Source organism: Ascaphus truei, chromosome 16 (genome assembly GCF_040206685.1).
Source record: "Ascaphus truei isolate aAscTru1 chromosome 16, aAscTru1.hap1, whole genome shotgun sequence".
Lineage (NCBI taxonomy): Eukaryota > Metazoa > Chordata > Amphibia > Anura > Ascaphidae > Ascaphus > Ascaphus truei.
Genome location: NC_134498.1, coordinates 32,664,319 through 32,681,801, shown reverse-complemented (window position 1 = coordinate 32,681,801; position 17,483 = coordinate 32,664,319). Strand labels below are relative to the sequence as shown.

At 46.3% G+C, this 17,483-nt stretch overlaps 1 protein-coding gene across 1 annotated transcript; it reads right to left on the bottom strand.

Moving 5' to 3' along the window:
* Positions 1 to 7,986: 7,986 nt before the first annotated feature.
* On the bottom strand, positions 7,987 to 15,750 carry LOC142467689 (regulator of cell cycle RGCC-like). Its single transcript, XM_075573619.1, has 5 exons — positions 15,648 to 15,750; positions 9,843 to 9,995; positions 9,529 to 9,615; positions 9,254 to 9,316; positions 7,987 to 8,298 (listed from the first exon to the last, which is right to left on the bottom strand). Exons 1-5 carry the CDS (start codon positions 15,742 to 15,744, stop codon positions 8,291 to 8,293), a joined length of 408 nt encoding a protein of 135 aa, XP_075429734.1. The 5' UTR covers positions 15,745 to 15,750; the 3' UTR covers positions 7,987 to 8,290.
* Between the last annotated feature and the right edge of the window lie 1,733 nt (positions 15,751 to 17,483).

Genomic DNA, 17,483 nt, shown 5'->3' with positions numbered 1-17,483 from the left:
GATGATCATTAAACATTTATTTTAATTCATTCAGTAACATTCAAATCGGGTAGGGAATGCTTCTACTGGGTTCTTCCTCTTTGTATTTACTTATATACAAACATATTCGGGGAAAGTACAAGGAGCTTATACCAAATAAGAAAACATGGGAAGGATGTTGATCCAGGGAGTAATCTAATTGCCATTATTTTGAGTCAGGAAGGAATTATTTTTTCTCTCATGAGATATAATTGGATGATATGTCACTGGGGTTTTTTGTTTGCCTTCCTCTGGATCAATATACTGTAAGTACGGATATAGGATAAAGTATGTGTCGTCTAAATTTAGCATAGGTTGAACTGGATGGACGCACGTCCTTTTTCAACCTCATCTACTTTGTAACTCTGTAACCATTTATGCAAATATATCTTATACTTGGATATTTTGCGATATTGACCCTCTTTTTTTTTTTCTTCTTGTCCCTTTTTCATTTTATGTCCCCTTTTTCTGTGTTAAATGTGAGTTTGTCTGTTTGTCGTTCACATCAGCGAGGAGCACACGAATTTGGAACTTATTTGGACTTTATTTTTACCCTAAGTGGAGGGGGAATTATCTGTGACGCGCCAGCTGAGTATATCTGTCTGTCTGTATTCTATTAGCCTGCTGTCACTTTAACCATTTGTTTTAACACTTGTATTCAATTCATATTTTTATTAGCACTGCCTTTTATTATTTACCTTCCTTAACCTCTGCAACTACGTGTTAAAGATACAAAGCCTGACACCTCTAGGACTACATAGAGCTCAGATACAGAGCCTGACACCTCTAGGACTACATAGAGCTCAGATACAGAGCCTGACACCTCTAGGATACATCGAGATACATGCGTTAAAGATACACAGTCTTGCACTTCTAAGGCGTGTAATGTCGTCCATGCGCTAACGTGCGCGCGCGTCAGTTATTGCAGGTTATGAGCCTGCAGTTGCTATACTTCAGACGCGCGCGCGGCCGTGAGCGGTGGCGCGGCAGACCAGGGAAAATACAATAAAATTGTATTTTCGAGCTGCTGCCACGCCGCGAACCAATCACAGCGCGGCCTAACGCTGTGAGGTCAGAGTCTCGCCCCCCTAACCGTGCGCGTCACCGCTTGCACCCTAGCAACTAAACGTGCACGCGCAACGCCGGGCGCGCACCCGCATGCGCAACAGCGAGGACTATATTACACGCCTAAGAGTGCAGATCCTGGCGGCTATAGGTTAACATGGGCTACATATACAGACCTCTAGGACCTCATAGTTCATGTCCTCCTCCTTGCTGTATAGGCGATGAGGCACCCGTAGGGACAAGCTCAGAGCCATTGTCATTGTGAAGACACAACAGGCTGAGCCCAGACAATGCGTGGAAGTGGCAGTGGTGAGGGGACAGGAAGGTGATAGTGGGAGGGGTGGCATTCCTCTAGGCTTCTGTAATTGTCATATGCCTTGTGGGTTGTCACACACCTTTATAACTGAGCCCCCCTGTCAGAGGAGTGACACCTACAGAGTAGCTGCAGTGACACTTATCAAAAATTGGCCGAGTAAGTGGAACTGAATGAGGTGACATAGGTCATGTTTCCCTTCCAATGCAGGGTGAAGGATAGTTTCCATGTCACATAGCCCCCCTCTGTCTGTGTCACAGTGTCACCCTGCAGGGGAAGGGACAGGCTCCATTTCCCAAAGCTCCCTTCTGTATGTGTCACCCTGCGGTTGGAGGGACAGACACAATGCCCTATATCTCCCTTCTGTCTTTGTCACTGTGTCACCCTGCGGTGGGAGGGACAGACTCAATGCCCTATAGCCCCTTCTCTCTGTGTCACCCTGCGGGGGGAGGGACAGACTCAATGTCCTATAGCCCCTTCTATCTGTGTCACCCTGCGGGGGGAGGGACAGACTCAATGCCCTATAGCCCCTTCTCTCTGTGTCACCCTGCAGGGGGAGGGACAGACTCAATGTCCTATAGCCCCTTCTATCTGTGTCACCCTGCGGGGGGAGGGACAGACTCAATGCCCTATAGCTCCCTTCTCTCTGTGTCACCGTGCGGTGGAAGGGACGAACTCCATGCCCTATAGCTCCTCTCTGTGTCACTGCTCAACGTTCCATTTCGCAGAAGCATGATGCCCCGAACACGCTCACCCAGAAACCCCGCCCTAATCCTGTGTGCTCTGTAACAACGGTCACATTCTGAGAACACGGATGTCACAGGATGGATCAGAAAGAGGCAGGAAATGTCGTGTGACGAGGACATCTGACCTCGGCCACCTCCAGGCTCTCAGAAAACCCCTGTGATAAATAATAAAATAATAGCATGCAGCACAATGAGTCTCTGCCCCATAGAATTTACAATCTAATTTTAGTGCCTGAGACATAGGAATGTTAAGTGACTTTTTCAAGGAGAGCTTGGATTCCCAATGGGCTCACCCATTACACAGACAGTGACATTATCAGCGCTTCTCCTCCAGTCCATTCATATACTTTGCATTTCTCCGGGAACACTGAATTCCATTGTCGGTCTAATGACGGCTTCAAAATTACCTGGGAAACGGAGAAATTATTTACTTGTGGCGCTGAAGACTGACAAACGGTGCGGTCACCAGAAGTGCAAAAAACCTCCAAAGCTTTTGTTCACCATGCGAATGTTACAACTTTAAAACAATTATTTAAAAATACTTGTAGCTGTCCAATTGGTGTCACTCTCATTCTACGAGGGACTGACCCCTTAAACATGTCACCGACATTAGTACACTTTGGTCCTAGGAGGGACTGACCCCTTAAACATGTCAAATTGAAAAAAAGTTTCTTCCTGGTTCCCAAACAACTAAAGAAATTTCAAACTGACACGGAGGCAGTCTGTATGAAGTGTGGGTGCACGGACGCTACCATTGCTCACGGTGGGGATGTGATAACTATATACAAATATATTCGGGGACAATACAAGGAGCTTTCAATTCATCCCAAAGGCAGTGCAAAGGACTCGGGGTCATACCTTAAGGTTGGAGTAAAGGAGATTTCACCAGTAACAAAGGAAAGGGTTCTTTACTGTGTAGCCATGTATCCCATTGGCTACTAATCTGCTCTACCTAACACCTAAGCCCTGGTACCAGCGCATGCAATGTTAGGTTCATATCTATGCCCTTGCTACTGCAGCAGTAAACAACTCCCTTGAGTGACAGGGGGTGGGCCTAAGGCCTGGGTTCTGCTCTATCAGGGGCTCAGACCTAGGACTCTCCCCTGGGTACAAAAGGGGCTGCAGATCCAAATTTAGAGAGTTCTCCTTCCTCCGGGAAGAGAGAGAGAGATTCCTCCTGCAGGGGAGTGGGAATAACTACCCCATACTCCACCTGGGAGCATGGGAGTCAGGGATAGACCTTTGGGGCCTCAAGCTCTGGGGGTTGTGTCCAGGGACTAGAAGAAAAGGCATTGTTGATGTGTACGGCTGCACTCATTAAAGACCAGTTGCTGCTTTTTATACTCCTGCCTGTAACTGCAGTTTATAAGAGGGAGTGCAAGATGGTTTTCCTGCAGGGACTGCACCCCGCTCTGATGGGGCTTGCTGGGAATGGAGGCGCTGCACCCAGAACGAGATGAGAGCTCTATATCCAAAAGCCTGTCCTGTCTTCCCCACTACCATCGGCAGACACTCGGCAATTCTGTAATCCTCAGTTATAGCACAACGAGAGTACAGGTAACAGTGAAATCTCCCAGAGGGGGTGGGAACACGTGTTGCAACAGTAAGAGCAGGTACAGTGTGGAATTCATTACCCATGGAAACTGTGATGGCAGATACAATATATATGTTCAAAAAAATGTTGGACACCTTTTTAGAAAGGAAAGGTATACAGGGATATACCTAATAAGTAAACATGGGAAGGAGGTTGATCCAGGGAGTAATCTGATTGACAATATTTGGACCAAGGAAGGTATGTATTTTTCCCCTTATGAGATATCATTGGATGATATGTCACTGGGGTTTTGTGTTTGCCTTCCTCTGAATCAAAATACTGTAAGTGCGGATATAGGATAACGTATCTGTCGTCTAAATTTAGCGTAGGTTGAACTATTTTCAACTTCATCTACTATGTAACTATGTCTGTGGTACTGTGGAAAGCTCAGGAGATTCTGTAACAAAATGTTAAATTATTTGAATAGGTTGCTTAATTTAACGTTGCCTTTGGACTATAGGGTGCTGCTGTTTGGGTGGGTGGGGGACTGGGGCACCCAGACGATACCCTGCCAGACTGGCGGGGATGATCACGTTGGCTGCTCACAAACTGATATTGGTGAATTGGCTGAAGCCGTTTCCACCAAGTGTCAATCAATTAGAATCCTTTCTTTTTCATATCACGGTCACTGAAATGGTTGATACATTTTCCGATATCAGAGCTGGGAAATATATACCCCAGTGGAAACCATATTTGAACAATTTACCTCCAGCGGTCTTTAATGAAGTCATGGCTCCGTTTAAATACTCTGAATGGGGGTCAGCTGCGTTATTGAGAGAGGAACCGGGCAAAAAAACTGAATCTGTTATAGGGACCAAGACAGAGATTTTGCCGGTAACTGGAAGGTTATGGACGGACATAAAGTGATTGAAGTCTGCCGTTCCTCCCCCCCGGCGCAGTTTTTATTTGAGTTTTTTGTCTTTCGCCAAATGGAGAAGAGGGGGAGTTGAAAACTTGCTGTTGAACTGTTGTATACAACCTGATTAGGAAAGAAGGGTTAAAAATAATTGAGTGAATAAAGATGTTTGGCCAAGATATACAGTTTGTTGATCTTCTATAGAAGAAGGAAGGTTACTGTGACATTTATTCTGCATTTGGAATCTGTATTGGCCATATATTAGTTGTATTTTCCTTTTTATATGTGTATCTATAATACTGATGTGATATAACTGTGAATATGTGTCAACACCTGTTTTCTACTATGTTCACTTGCAATAAGAAATATATATTTTTTAAAAAGGCATGTCACTGCCATTAGTACACTTTGGCCCTAGGATGGACTGACCTCTTAAATGTTTCACTGCCATTAGATAACTTTGGATTGAGGAGGGACTGCAGCAGTAAACACGTTTATTAAGTTTAGGTAGAGAGAGACTCTTGTCCAACAGTGGCCATTTCTTCTTGCGATGTGTGGCCCCCCCACCATTTTTATTCACCCTTGTGAGGTCACCGATGTTTCTTTGCTTTCGAACCGATTCATTCTTCCTGTCTCTTCGGGTAATACCCAGCATGCATCTCTCCATACTTCTGAATTATCTTCGCATTTAGTGTCCAAGTTTCTCATCCATACGCGGCAGAATACACTGGTCAAAAACTTTCCTTTTGAGGCGCCATGGAAGGTTCCCCTGAAAAATTGTCTTGTTTCTTCCAAATGTGCTCAAACCCATCTTCATTCTCCTATTGATTTCAATCGAAAGGTCCCCACCCATTGATACCTGCCGGCCAAAGTAGACATACTGTCGTTTGTAACTTCTTCTGCTTCATGACACATTTGTTGACCATCACTTTGGTCTTGCTGAGATTCATATGGAGGCCCCATTCTTACCTGCTTCAGCGAGTTGTCTGATTTATTCAAATGTAAATAAAAACACTGCAATCGCCTGCGAGAGCTGTGCAGGGAGAGGCGGGTCTCTCTGTGCAGGGAGATCACCTGCGAGAGCTGTGCAGGGTGAGGCGGGTCGCTGTGCAGGGAAAGGCGGGTCCCTGTGCAGGGAGAGGCGGGTCTCTGTGCAGGGAGAGGTGGCTCTCTCTGTGCAGGGAGATCGCCTGCGAGAGCTGTGCAGGGAGAGGCGGGTCGCTGTGCAGGGTGAGGCGGGTCTCTCTGTGCAGGTAGAGGCGGCTCTCTGTGCAGGGAGATTGCCTGCGAGAGCTGTGCAGGGAGAGGCGGGTCGCTGTGCAGGGTGAGGCGGGTCTCTGTGCAGGGAGAGGCGGCTCTCTCTGTGCAGGGAGAGGCGGGTCGCTGTGCAGGGTGAGGCGGGTCTCTCTGTGCAGGGAGAGGCGGCTTTCTCTGTGCAGGGAGATCGCCTGCGAGAGCTGTGCAGGGAGAGGCGCATCTCTGTGCAGGGAGATCGCCTGCGAGAGCTGTGCAGGGAGAGGCGGGTCTCTGTGCAGGGAGATCGCCTGCGAGAGCTGTGCAGGGAGAGGCGGGTCTCTGTGCAGGGAGAGGCGGCTCTCTCTGTGCAGGGAGATCGCCTGCGAGAGCTGTGCAGGGAGAGGCGGGTCGCTGTGCAGGGTGAGGCGGGTCGCTGTGCAGGGAGAGGCGGGTCGCTGTGCAGGGAGAGGCGGGTCGCTGTGCAGGGAGAGGCGGGTCGCTGTGCAGGGAGAGGCGGGTCGCTGTGCAGGGAGAGGCGGGTCTCTGTGCAGGGAGAGGCGGGTCGCTGTGCAGGGAGAGGCGGGTCGCTGTGCAGGGAGAGGCGGGTCTCTGTGCAGGGAGAGGCGGGTCTCTGTGCAGGGAGAGGCGGGTCGCTGTGCAGGGAGAGGCGGGTCTCTGTGGATGGAGATCGCCTGCGAGAGCTGTGCAGGGAGAGGCGGGTCTCTGTGCAGGGAGATCGCCTGCGAGAGCTGTGTAGGGAGAGGCGGGTCTCTGTGCAGGGAGAGGCGGCTCTCTCTGTGCAGGGAGATCGCCTGCGAGAGCTGTGCAGGGAGAGGCGGGTCGCTGTGCAGGGAGAGGCGGGTCGCTGTGCAGGGAGAGGCGGGTCGCTGTGCAGGGTGAGGCGGGTCGCTGTGCAGGGAGAGGCGGGTCGCTGTGCAGGGAGAGGCGGGTCGCTGTGCAGGGAGAGGCGGGTCGCTGTGCAGGGAGAGGCGGGTCTCTGTGCAGGGAGAGGCGGGTCTCTGTGCAGGGTGAGGCGGGTCGCTGTGCAGGGTGAGGCGGGTCGCTGTGCAGGGAGAGGCGGGTCGCTGTGCAGGGAGAGGCGGGTCGCTGTGCAGGGAGAGGCGGGTCGCTGTGCAGGGAGAGGCGGGTCGCTGTGCAGGGAGAGGCGGGTCGCTGTGCAGGGAGAGGCGGGTCGCTGTGCAGGGAGAGGCGGGTCGCTGTGCAGGGTGAGGCGGGTCGCTGTGCAGGGTGAGGCGGGTCGCTGTGCAGGGAGAGGCGGGTCGCTGTGCAGGGAGAGGCGGGTCGCTGTGCAGGGAGAGGCGGGTCGCTGTGCAGGGAGAGGCGGGTCGCTGTGCAGGGAGAGGCGGGTCTCTGTGCAGGGAGAGGCGGGTCGCTGTGCAGGGAGAGGCGGGTCTCTGTGGATGGAGATCGCCTGCGAGAGCTGTACAGGGAGAGGCGGGTCTCTCTGTGCAGGGAGAGGCAGGTCTCTGTGCAGGGAGAGGCGGGTCTCTGTGCAGGGAGAGGCTGGTCTCTCTGTGCAGGGAGATCGCCTGCGAGAGCTGTGCAGGGAGAGGCGGGTCTCTCTGTGCAGGGAGAGGCAGGTCTCTGTGCAGGGAGAGGCGGGTCTCTCTGTGCCGGGAGAGGCGGGTCTCTCTGTGCAGGGAGAGGCAGGTCTCTGTGCAGGGAGAGGCGGGTCTATCTGTGCCGGGAGGGGCGGGTCCCCCTGTGCAGGGAGAGGCGGGTCTCTCTGTGCCGGGAGAGGCGGGTCTCTGTGCAGGGAGAGGCAGGTCTCTGTGCAGGGAGAGGCAGGTCTCTGTGCAGGGAGAGGCAGGTCTCTGTGCAGGGAGAGGCAGGTCTCTCTGTGCAGGGAGGGGCAGGTCTCTGTGCAGGGAGAGGCAGGTCTCTGTGCAGGGAGAGGCAGGTCTCTCTGTGCAGGGAGAGGCTGGTCCCCCTGTGCAGCTCAGATTGCGATAAAATCGCAGGCGGTAGAACTTTGAATAAATCTCTGATGGCTTTGCTGCAGCCACATTGGCACTACACATGGCTAATTTCTCTTGATAGATATATAGATATAGATTATATATATATATATATATATATATATATATATATATATATATATACGCACACACATGATTCAGGACAAATGCAGACACAATTTAGCTATGAAGCATAAGCTTTATTTTTTTAGTAGATAGAGATATATATATATCTGTATAAAATGTTATATGCATTATTATGATACAATATATACAATAAAAATACAGATTTATTCCAACTTCCAGAGGCTGCAAGTATATCTCTAGAATTATCCGGGATCATTATATAGCGTGTTTATTATTAGCCTTAGAGACTCAGCATCATTATACAGTGCGGTGTGTAGGAAGCATAACAGGAACTTATGTTAGGTCAGAGAATAAACAGGATGTGTTGCTTTCGTTCAGTAATTACGACTTCTCTTTTCACAGATCTACAGGAGAATAAAAGGGAAGGAAGATTATTCTCTGTATCACATTGGCCCTACAAGGGAAAATCCTATGTCAAGCTGTTAGGGGAATAACACTATTTGTATTGGATGTCTTTATTTATATAGCACCATTAATGTACATAGCGCTTCACAGTAGTAATACATGGGGTAATCAAATAAATAACAGATAATATAAATAACAGATCATGGGAATAAGTGCTTCAGACATAAAAGTAACATTAAGGAAGAGGAGTCCCTGCTCCGAGGAGCTTACAATCTAATTCCCATATAACCACTAGCTATAAGGGACAGGGTAACACAGGTTCATATCTAATGTAGGGGGACTCTCTAGTTTGGGATTAGGGTAAAAAAGGGACGGTGATGGGATTTCTTATAGGAGGAATATATTTGGAGGAGTTAAAATCAAAATAGTTTGTAAAACATTTTACAAATGGTTAAATAAATAAACATGTGTTTATGCCAGATTATTTTTAATGTATAATATGTACTGTGGGGTTGACAGGTGTCTGTTATTGAACTGGGCTGTCCTGTATTTGGGCACTCTGTCCAGTAAAAAGTTAGGGGTAATACTGGACATGTATGTGTGTACCAGTATTACCTCTCTGGATATAGTGACCTGAAAGGCTTGAGGTGCCAGATTTTTCCGAGCAGGGAGAGAGCACGGCGGTTGCTAGGGGGCTGGGCAGCTTCCTCTATTCTGATTGGCTGCTGCTGGGTAATGCAGCCAATCAGAAGGAGGTGCCATGAGCCTCGGGGCAGGGCCATGGAGAGGAGGAAACAGCAGGTAACGGAGAGAGGTGAGGGTGTGTGTGTGTGTGTGCGGGGGGTCTCAAGCGCATTTCACTTTTCACCATTGTGTCCAGTATTTTTGGAGAAGCCGCCTGGCAACCCTAATGATATGAAGGGATAACATGGGTCTTAAAGGAAGGTCACTCACCCTCCAGCACCTTATCCAGGTCAGCGATTAAATTCTCCAACTCTCGCGTGTCACCAAGTTTTGCTACAGAAATATAGGAAAAATTAATTGAAAGGGTTAGTCCCATGCTGGATTACAGTGACCTACTGGCAGGGACGTGTTTAATGGGTTAAAGGGTCAGTTCCACGTAGAAGCAAAGTGACCTTATGACAGTGAGGTGTTTAATGGGTTAAAGGTTCAGTCCCTTGAAGGCGCAAAGTGACCTAATGACAGTGACGTGTTTGATTCTTACTCACCCTTGGGGCGGTGGCTTGGGGTGGTGGTTGAATGGTTGAGGTTCTCCTCGCTGGTGCTCAGGCTGCTTCCCTGAGAGGAGCTTCCACCTAATGGAGAAAAGAAATGGATTATAAGCCCCAGGACCACGGAGAGAATGCACCTAGCCCTCCTCATTGCAATAAGTCTCATGGTAACCTGAGTGCATCACTGCTATGACTCGTGTTAACTCTCCTCCTGAGGACCTCATTGCTAGTAGACATGATAACCCGCCTCCTTAAATCCTTACAATTTTAGACCCATGGTAACCCTCCTCCTGAATGCCTCGTTGCCTTACTCTCTAAGTCGCTGATGCCGCTGTCACATGACCCTGGTTGCCGCCTCTTCAGCTGCTCCAGTCGCTCCCCATAGTCACAGGGTCCCCTCTCGAAGTCCTGCAGAGCATCATCAAACTCCCGCAGAGTGTGAGCGAGGTCCTCACCCAGAGGCACTAATGGTCAGGGAGGAGAGAAGAGTGAGGGGGATACGGGTTGGCAGGGGCCAGTATACTGCAGAAACGCAGGGTGACAGTGGCCAATATGACATTGTATTAGCCAGTATAAGCATGATGCTGCCCCATAGAACAGGACACTAGCCTATATAACGTAGCAGCAGACAATATAAAATAACACTAGCCACTATAGCATGATGCTGGCTTGTATAACATGGCACTAGCCTTTATAACATTACACTAGCCATAATAAAATGACAGCAGCCTACATTACATGGCACTAGCCAATATATTAAGGCACTTGCCGACGTACAGTAACATGATACTGGACAATATAATATAACACTAGCCACTATAGCATGATGGTGCCCATTACAACATGACACTAGCCAATATAACGTAGCACTAAGCTATATGACGTAACCCTACCCTATATGACGTGGCACTAACCTATATGACGTAGCACTAACCTATATGATGTAGCACTAACCTATATGACGTAGCACTAGCCTATATACTGTAACATGGCACTAGCCAAGATAGCATAGTACCAGCCAATATTCAATAGGACTGTCTTTCAAGGGCCACTGATAGGAATGAGTGGCACTGCAGCTGTAGGGTAACGATATTGTTGATGTTAAAGTCCGGACGTGAAGAGAAGACAATGCAAAACCACACTTATACATACTGCAGGTGGCAGGAAATCCTATAGAATGCAGGGCAGAGGAGGGGGGCAGAGAGGGGGGGGGAGTAAGAGAGGGAGAGAGAGAAATGGGGTGAGAAAGAGAGACAAGGAGAGGGAGTAAAAGAGAAATGGAATGAGAGAGATTAAGAAAGGGGGGAAGGAAGGTGGGGAGAGATAGAGAAAGAGAGAGTTTTAGGGAGATCAAGGAGAGGCCTGACAGGGAGAAGGAGAGAGACATTATACATGCACAGCAATATAATAACACACGCATATATCCATAGATATACACAACAGAGCAGTGGGCACACCTATAGCAGGCATAGCCATATATTGGCATGTGCACGCATTATAGCAAATAAATAAAGTTGTACCTTACCCAGACCCAGGGATCAGAGCAAAGAAAGAAGCAGCACATTATAGGTAAGTGTAGCAAAATAGTTTGTGTGAGGGGTTAACAGCCATACGGCTGTTCCTGGGTAACTTGGCAAAAGCCAGGTCATGCCCACTTTCTGCCTAGTAAGAGAACGTGACCGATGGGTTATATATGCTTGGGAGAATGTTCTGGAAGTCCGGTTCCTGGGAGTAGGGTTGCCAGGTGGCTTCTCCAATATTACTGGACACAATGGTGAAAGGTGTGAGACGCTCGAGAGATACACTCGCAAACACCCCTCTCACCTCTCTCTGCTCCATGCTGTTTCCTCCTTTCCTTGGCCCCACCCCTAGGCTCCTGTCACCTTCTCCTGTTTGGCTGCATTACCTAGCAGCAGCCAATCAGGATGTAGGAAGCTGCCCAGCCTCCTAGCAACAGCCCTGCTCTCTCCCTGCTCGGGGAAATCCCTCGGCCCCCCAAACCGATGAGGTCACTATGTCCAGGGAGGTAATACCGGTATACACATACATGTCCAGTATTACCTCTAATGTTTTACTGGACAGAGTGTCCAGGACAGTATGGTTCAATACTGGACACCTGGGAGTCAGGAGTGGAGGAGCCTCACTGTAGATATGTATATAAGTTTATGTGTATAGGTAAGAATTATATTTGACCTGTCCCTGGTTATTGTGTTACAGTCCGGGAAAGTACCCCACTAAGATAGCGCCCATGGCAGACGACCCCAAGAAACACTGTGCTCTTATGCACAAGGAAGCCTATGTCCTATAGAGTTCCCGAAGATAGGGAACAGAGGCCATATACCCCTGAGGAAGTCGCTTAATATGCGACGAAACGCGTAGGGCCTTTGCTATTGGAGGTTCCAGCAGTTACATCATCCAGACGCACCGTGCTTAGCCCCGTCCCCCGATCGTGGGCGAAACTTGGGACTTCTCTCTCAGCTGTTTGCCGGTTTCTAGACCTGCTACTGAATGCCGGGTAAGGATTTTCCCTGCGGCGGCGCCGGAGCCCCTCTGCGCCCATGGAACATTCTCTCTACATCTAAACTGAGCCCGATGGAGGTCGTCCTGAGGCTGCGGCGCGAGGTGATCCATCTTGTCTCCGGCGTGGCTCTCTGATTACAGCTGAGCAGAGTCCCATGTAGAATGGCCTCCTATGGCGCTGAGGATGAAGAATGGAATAGAGTCTTGTGCAGTGGTTTCTTCTTATATAGAATACCTCAGAGAAGGGAACAAGAAATAAACAGAAAACACCACAATAGTGTATTACCCTTGAGACAAAGTCTTCTGTTTATTAATTCATTACATGTTTTATATCAATTGAGGTTACAATTGTTTTAACCAATAAATGCTCTTTGTATCTTGTCCACCACGGCAATTGTTGTCTCAAGGGTAATACACTATTGTGGTGTTTTCTGTTTATTTCTTGTTCCCTTCTCTGAGGTATTCTATATAAGAAGAAACCACTGCACAAGACTCTATTCCATTCTTCATCCTCAGCGCCATAGGAGGCCATTCTACACGAATCTTTTCATCTGGTTGGAAGATACCGGATCAACCTCTCAGGCAGCTTAAGGACTACCTTCATCACAAACTGTATCACAGGTTTTGTTCCACTGTTTATATCACTGTATAATATTGTCTACACTAGCGCTAATCTGCACTTATTATTTTACCACTTTGAGCAGAGTCCCACCTTTTATCAGGTCTTTCCACACTGCGATTTTACCACGAATGTTTGTGAGTGGCATTTTTAAGGTTACTCCCACCTAGTACATGTATTACAACGATAATACTCTATGGGGCAGGCACTTCTGGATAATACTCTATGGGGCATGCACTTCTGGATAATACTCTATGGGGCATGCACTTCTGGATAATACTCTATGGGGCATGCACTTCTGGATAATACTCTATGGGGCATGCGCTTCTGGATAGTACTCTATGGGGCATGCACTTCTGGATAATACTCTGTGGGGCATGCACTTCTGGATAATACTCTATGGGGCATGCACTTCTGGATAATACTCTATGGGGCATGCGCTTCTGGATAATACTCTATGGGGCATGCACTTCTGGATAATACTCTGTGGGGCATGCGCTTCTGGATAATACTCTGGGGCATGCGCTTCTGGATAAAACTCTATGGGGCATGCGCTTCTGGATAATACTCTGAGGCATGCGCTTCTGGATAATACTTTATGGGGCATGCGCTTCTGGATAATACTCTATGGGGCATGCGCTTCTGGATAATATTCTATGGGGCATGCGCTTCTTGATAATACTCTATGGGGCATGCGCTTCTGGATAATACTCTATGAGGCATGGACTTCTGGATAATACTCTATGGGGCATGCGCTTCTGGATAATACTCTATGGGGCATGCGCTTCTGGATAATACTCTATGGGGCATGCGCTTCTGGATAGTACTCTATGGGGCATGCACTTCTGGATAATACTCTGTGGGGCATGCACTTCTGGATAATACTCTATGGGGCATGCACTTCTGGATAATACTCTATGGGGCATGCGCTTCTGGATAATACTCTATGGGGCATGCGCTTCTGGATAGTACTCTGTGGGGCATGCACTTCTGGATAATACTCTGTGGGGCATGCGCTTCTGGATAATACTCTGGGGCATGCGCTTCTGGATAAAACTCTATGGGGCATGCACTTCTGGATAATACTCTGAGGCATGCGCTTCTGGATAATACTTTATGGGGCATGCGCTTCTGGATAATACTCTATGGGGCATGCGCTTCTGGATAATACTCTATGGGGCATGCGCTTCTGGATAATACTCTATGGGGCATGCGCTTCTGGATAATACTCCATGGGGCATGCGCTTCTGGATAATACTCTATGGGGCATGCGCTTCTGGATAATACTCTGAGGCATGCACTTCTGGATAATACTCTATGAGGCATGAGCTTCTGCTTTTTGTCTTTTAGATCTGTTTGGAAATTGGTTTACTCCACAGAAACAGCTTAGACTCCAAGATTCACCTGGGCCATCTGCCCTACATCTTTTGTCATATACTGGGACTTTTGTTGTGTTGAATAACACCTCTTATTGTTTAGGAGTAACATTTATTGTACCCCTGTTGTGATTTATATATATATATATACACACACAGAAAATACCGCATCCATGCCTAAATAAACGGTACCCACAAGCTAGATATGAGCATGAAATATGCTTACTGGCGGTGCTACAGGGATAAGAGCAATATAAAGACAACAAAAAAGATTCCCAAAGGAAGCTCACAGGTTTACCAGAGCAATGATAGTGAAACATGTATTGATAGAACAATAAAAACGGGAGAAAGTGTTTAAAAGGAGGGAACTCCTAAACAATTCCTGAAAGGAACGGGGGAATACTGGACTCATAGTGCAAGATATCAAGACTCAGCTTAAGTCCCCATCTGTGGAATAACATAATATGAATACAGAATCGTAAATTATGACTGGATACAAATAGTGACCTTTAAGGCAAATGGTAATAAGGTAAATATAAAGGTCAGCAATGACATATAATGGAAATGAATGTCAAAGACAGTAAGTCCGCTATATATATACATACATACATATACAGTCACCAAAAAAGGGGAACGATCTTGCATACAATGTATTATAATGGAAACTGCAAACATTCCCACCAGAAAGTAGATGGTACTAAGGCGCAAAATTGCTAACAGGATAGAAATGTCTCCAAAAGATCTGTGATGAGACACTGTAGAATATAGTATCCACAATCAAACTGTAGTAAATGCAGAATAACCTGTCCCAGTCTCCTTTTAAACACTTTCTCCCCTGTTTTTATCAACACTTCACTGATGTTCAATAATGTGATTCTGCTGTAGTAACATTAATATATTATGTATATTATTAATTATGGTAATAACAGTGTGTGTAATAATAATGATGATGATCAAAGTTATACAATATAATACTAATGGTTGTGTCATAAAGATGATGCGACTAATGATATTAATGTGATGATAATAATAAATAACTTGTATAATAATGATCATGGTGGTAATAATAATTGTGTAATATTAATCATAAAGTATAATGTTAATAATAATGATGCTTTGTGTAATGATTATAAATATAGAAGATCATGGTAATAATAACTTGTGTAATAGTAAGAATGATGATAATAAAGTATAATAATAATGACCATAATTGTAACAATAACAACAAACGATTAATGATGATAAGGGATAAGATTATTGGTAATGATGGTAATAATAACGTGTGTAATATTGATGATAATTATATTATTGATAATAATAGTAAAAATGAATAACACATAATAGTAATGATAATAAAGTATAATACTATTCTTAATAATGTTAAAAAGAATAACTTATTAATGATGAAAATACAGAATAATATTATTAACAATGATGGTAATAATAAGTTATGTTATATTCATGATAATAAATTATAATATTATTGATAATAACAAAGTATAATATTATTGATATTAAAGAATAATATTATTGATCATTATGATACGAGTAATACATTGTATAATAATCAAGGATATAGTGAAGTAATGAAGGTGACTGACCTCTCCTGTCCATGCTGTATAATAATCCTGTGTAATACTGCTGACCCTTCTGGTATGTGCTATATACACACTGACATATGTTATAATCAGAACCCATCCTTTAAATAGAGTGTATACCTTAAACCCCTCCCATTGGTCACCAGCAGACCAATCAAACATCAGCAGAGAGTGGGCTGTGCTCGAGCCAGCCAATCAATGGTAGGGAGTGTGTCCTTATGATTTATGAATGGAAAAAGCTTGTAGTGGAAATTACAGTGGAGTAAATGCGGAATAGATACTCTGCATCATTATACAGCGCAGGGTGTTCATTATTAGTGTATAGATACTCTGCATCATCATACAGCGCAGGGTGTTCATTATCAGTGTATAGATACTCAGTATTATTATACAGAACAGCATGTTCATTATCAGTGTATAGATACTCATTGTCATTATACAGCGCAGGGTGTTCATTATCAGTTTATAGATGCTCAGTATTATTATACAGAACAGCATGTTCATTATCAGTGTATAGATACTCAGTATTATTATACAGAACAGCATATTCATTATCAGTGTATAGATACTCAGTATTATTATACAGAACAGCATGTTCATTATCAGTGTATAGATGCTCAGTGTCATTATACCGCAGTGTTAATTTTCAGTGTATAGAGATACTCAACCTAATTATACAGCGCAACATGTTAATTACCAATGTATAAAGATACCCATCATCATTATACAGCACAGCGTGTTCATTATCAGTGTATAGAGATACTCAACATCATTATACAGTGCAGCATGTTCATTATGATGCAGTGTATACATACTCACCATCATTATACTACATAGCAGGTTTATTATCAGTGTATAGAGCAGTGTTTCCCAGCCGGGATTCCGCAGCACCCTGGGGATCCCTGAGAGCATCAAATGTTTGCTGCAATCTTCCCCCGATCTCCCAGATCATCAAGGAGAGAGCCGGGCAGTTTCCTCTCTCCTGAATGGCTGCATTACCCAGCAGCAGCCAGTCAGCTGGGGGTGGAGGGAGCCTGTGGGTGTGCCAAGCAGAGGAGAAGGAAGCAGCATGGGCAGTAGAGACGTGAAGGGAGGGGTGTGTTCTGTGACTGTTCTGTGTGTGTGTGTTCTGTGACTGGCCTGTTCTGTGTTTGTGTGTGTGTGTTCTGTGTGTTCTGTGACTGTTCTGTGACTGTTCTGTGTGTGTATGTGTGTGTGTGTGTGTGTGTGTGTGTGTGTGTGTTCTGTGACTGGCCTGTTCTGTGTGTGTGTGTGTGTGTGTGTGTTCTGTGACTGTCGTGTTGTGTGTGTGTTCTGTGACTGTCGTGTTGTGTGTGTGTGTTCTGTGACTGTCATGTTGTGTGTGTGTGTGTGTGTGTGTGTGTGTGTGTGTGTGTGTTCTGTGACTGTCCTGTTGTGTGTGTTCTGTGACTGTCCTGTTGTGTGTGTGTGTTCTGTGACTGTCCTCTTGTGTGTGTGTGTGTGTGTGTGTGTGTGTGTGTGTGTGTGTGTGTGTGTGTGTGTGTGTGTGTGTGTGTGTGTGTGTGTGTGTGTTCTGTGACTGTCCTGTTGTGTGTTCTGTGACTGTCCTGTTGTGTGTGTTCTGTGACTGTCGTATTGTGTGTGTGTTCTGTGACTGTCTTGGTGTGTGTGTGTGTGTGTGTTCTGTGACTGTCCTGTTGTGTGTGTTCTGTGACTGTCGTATTGTGTGTGTGCTCTGTGACTGTCCTGTTGTGTGTGTGTTCTGTGACTGTCTTGTTGTGTGTGTGTGTGTGTGTGTGTGTGTGTGTGTGTGTGTTTTCTGTGACTGTCGTGTGTGTGTGTGTGTGTGTGTGTGTG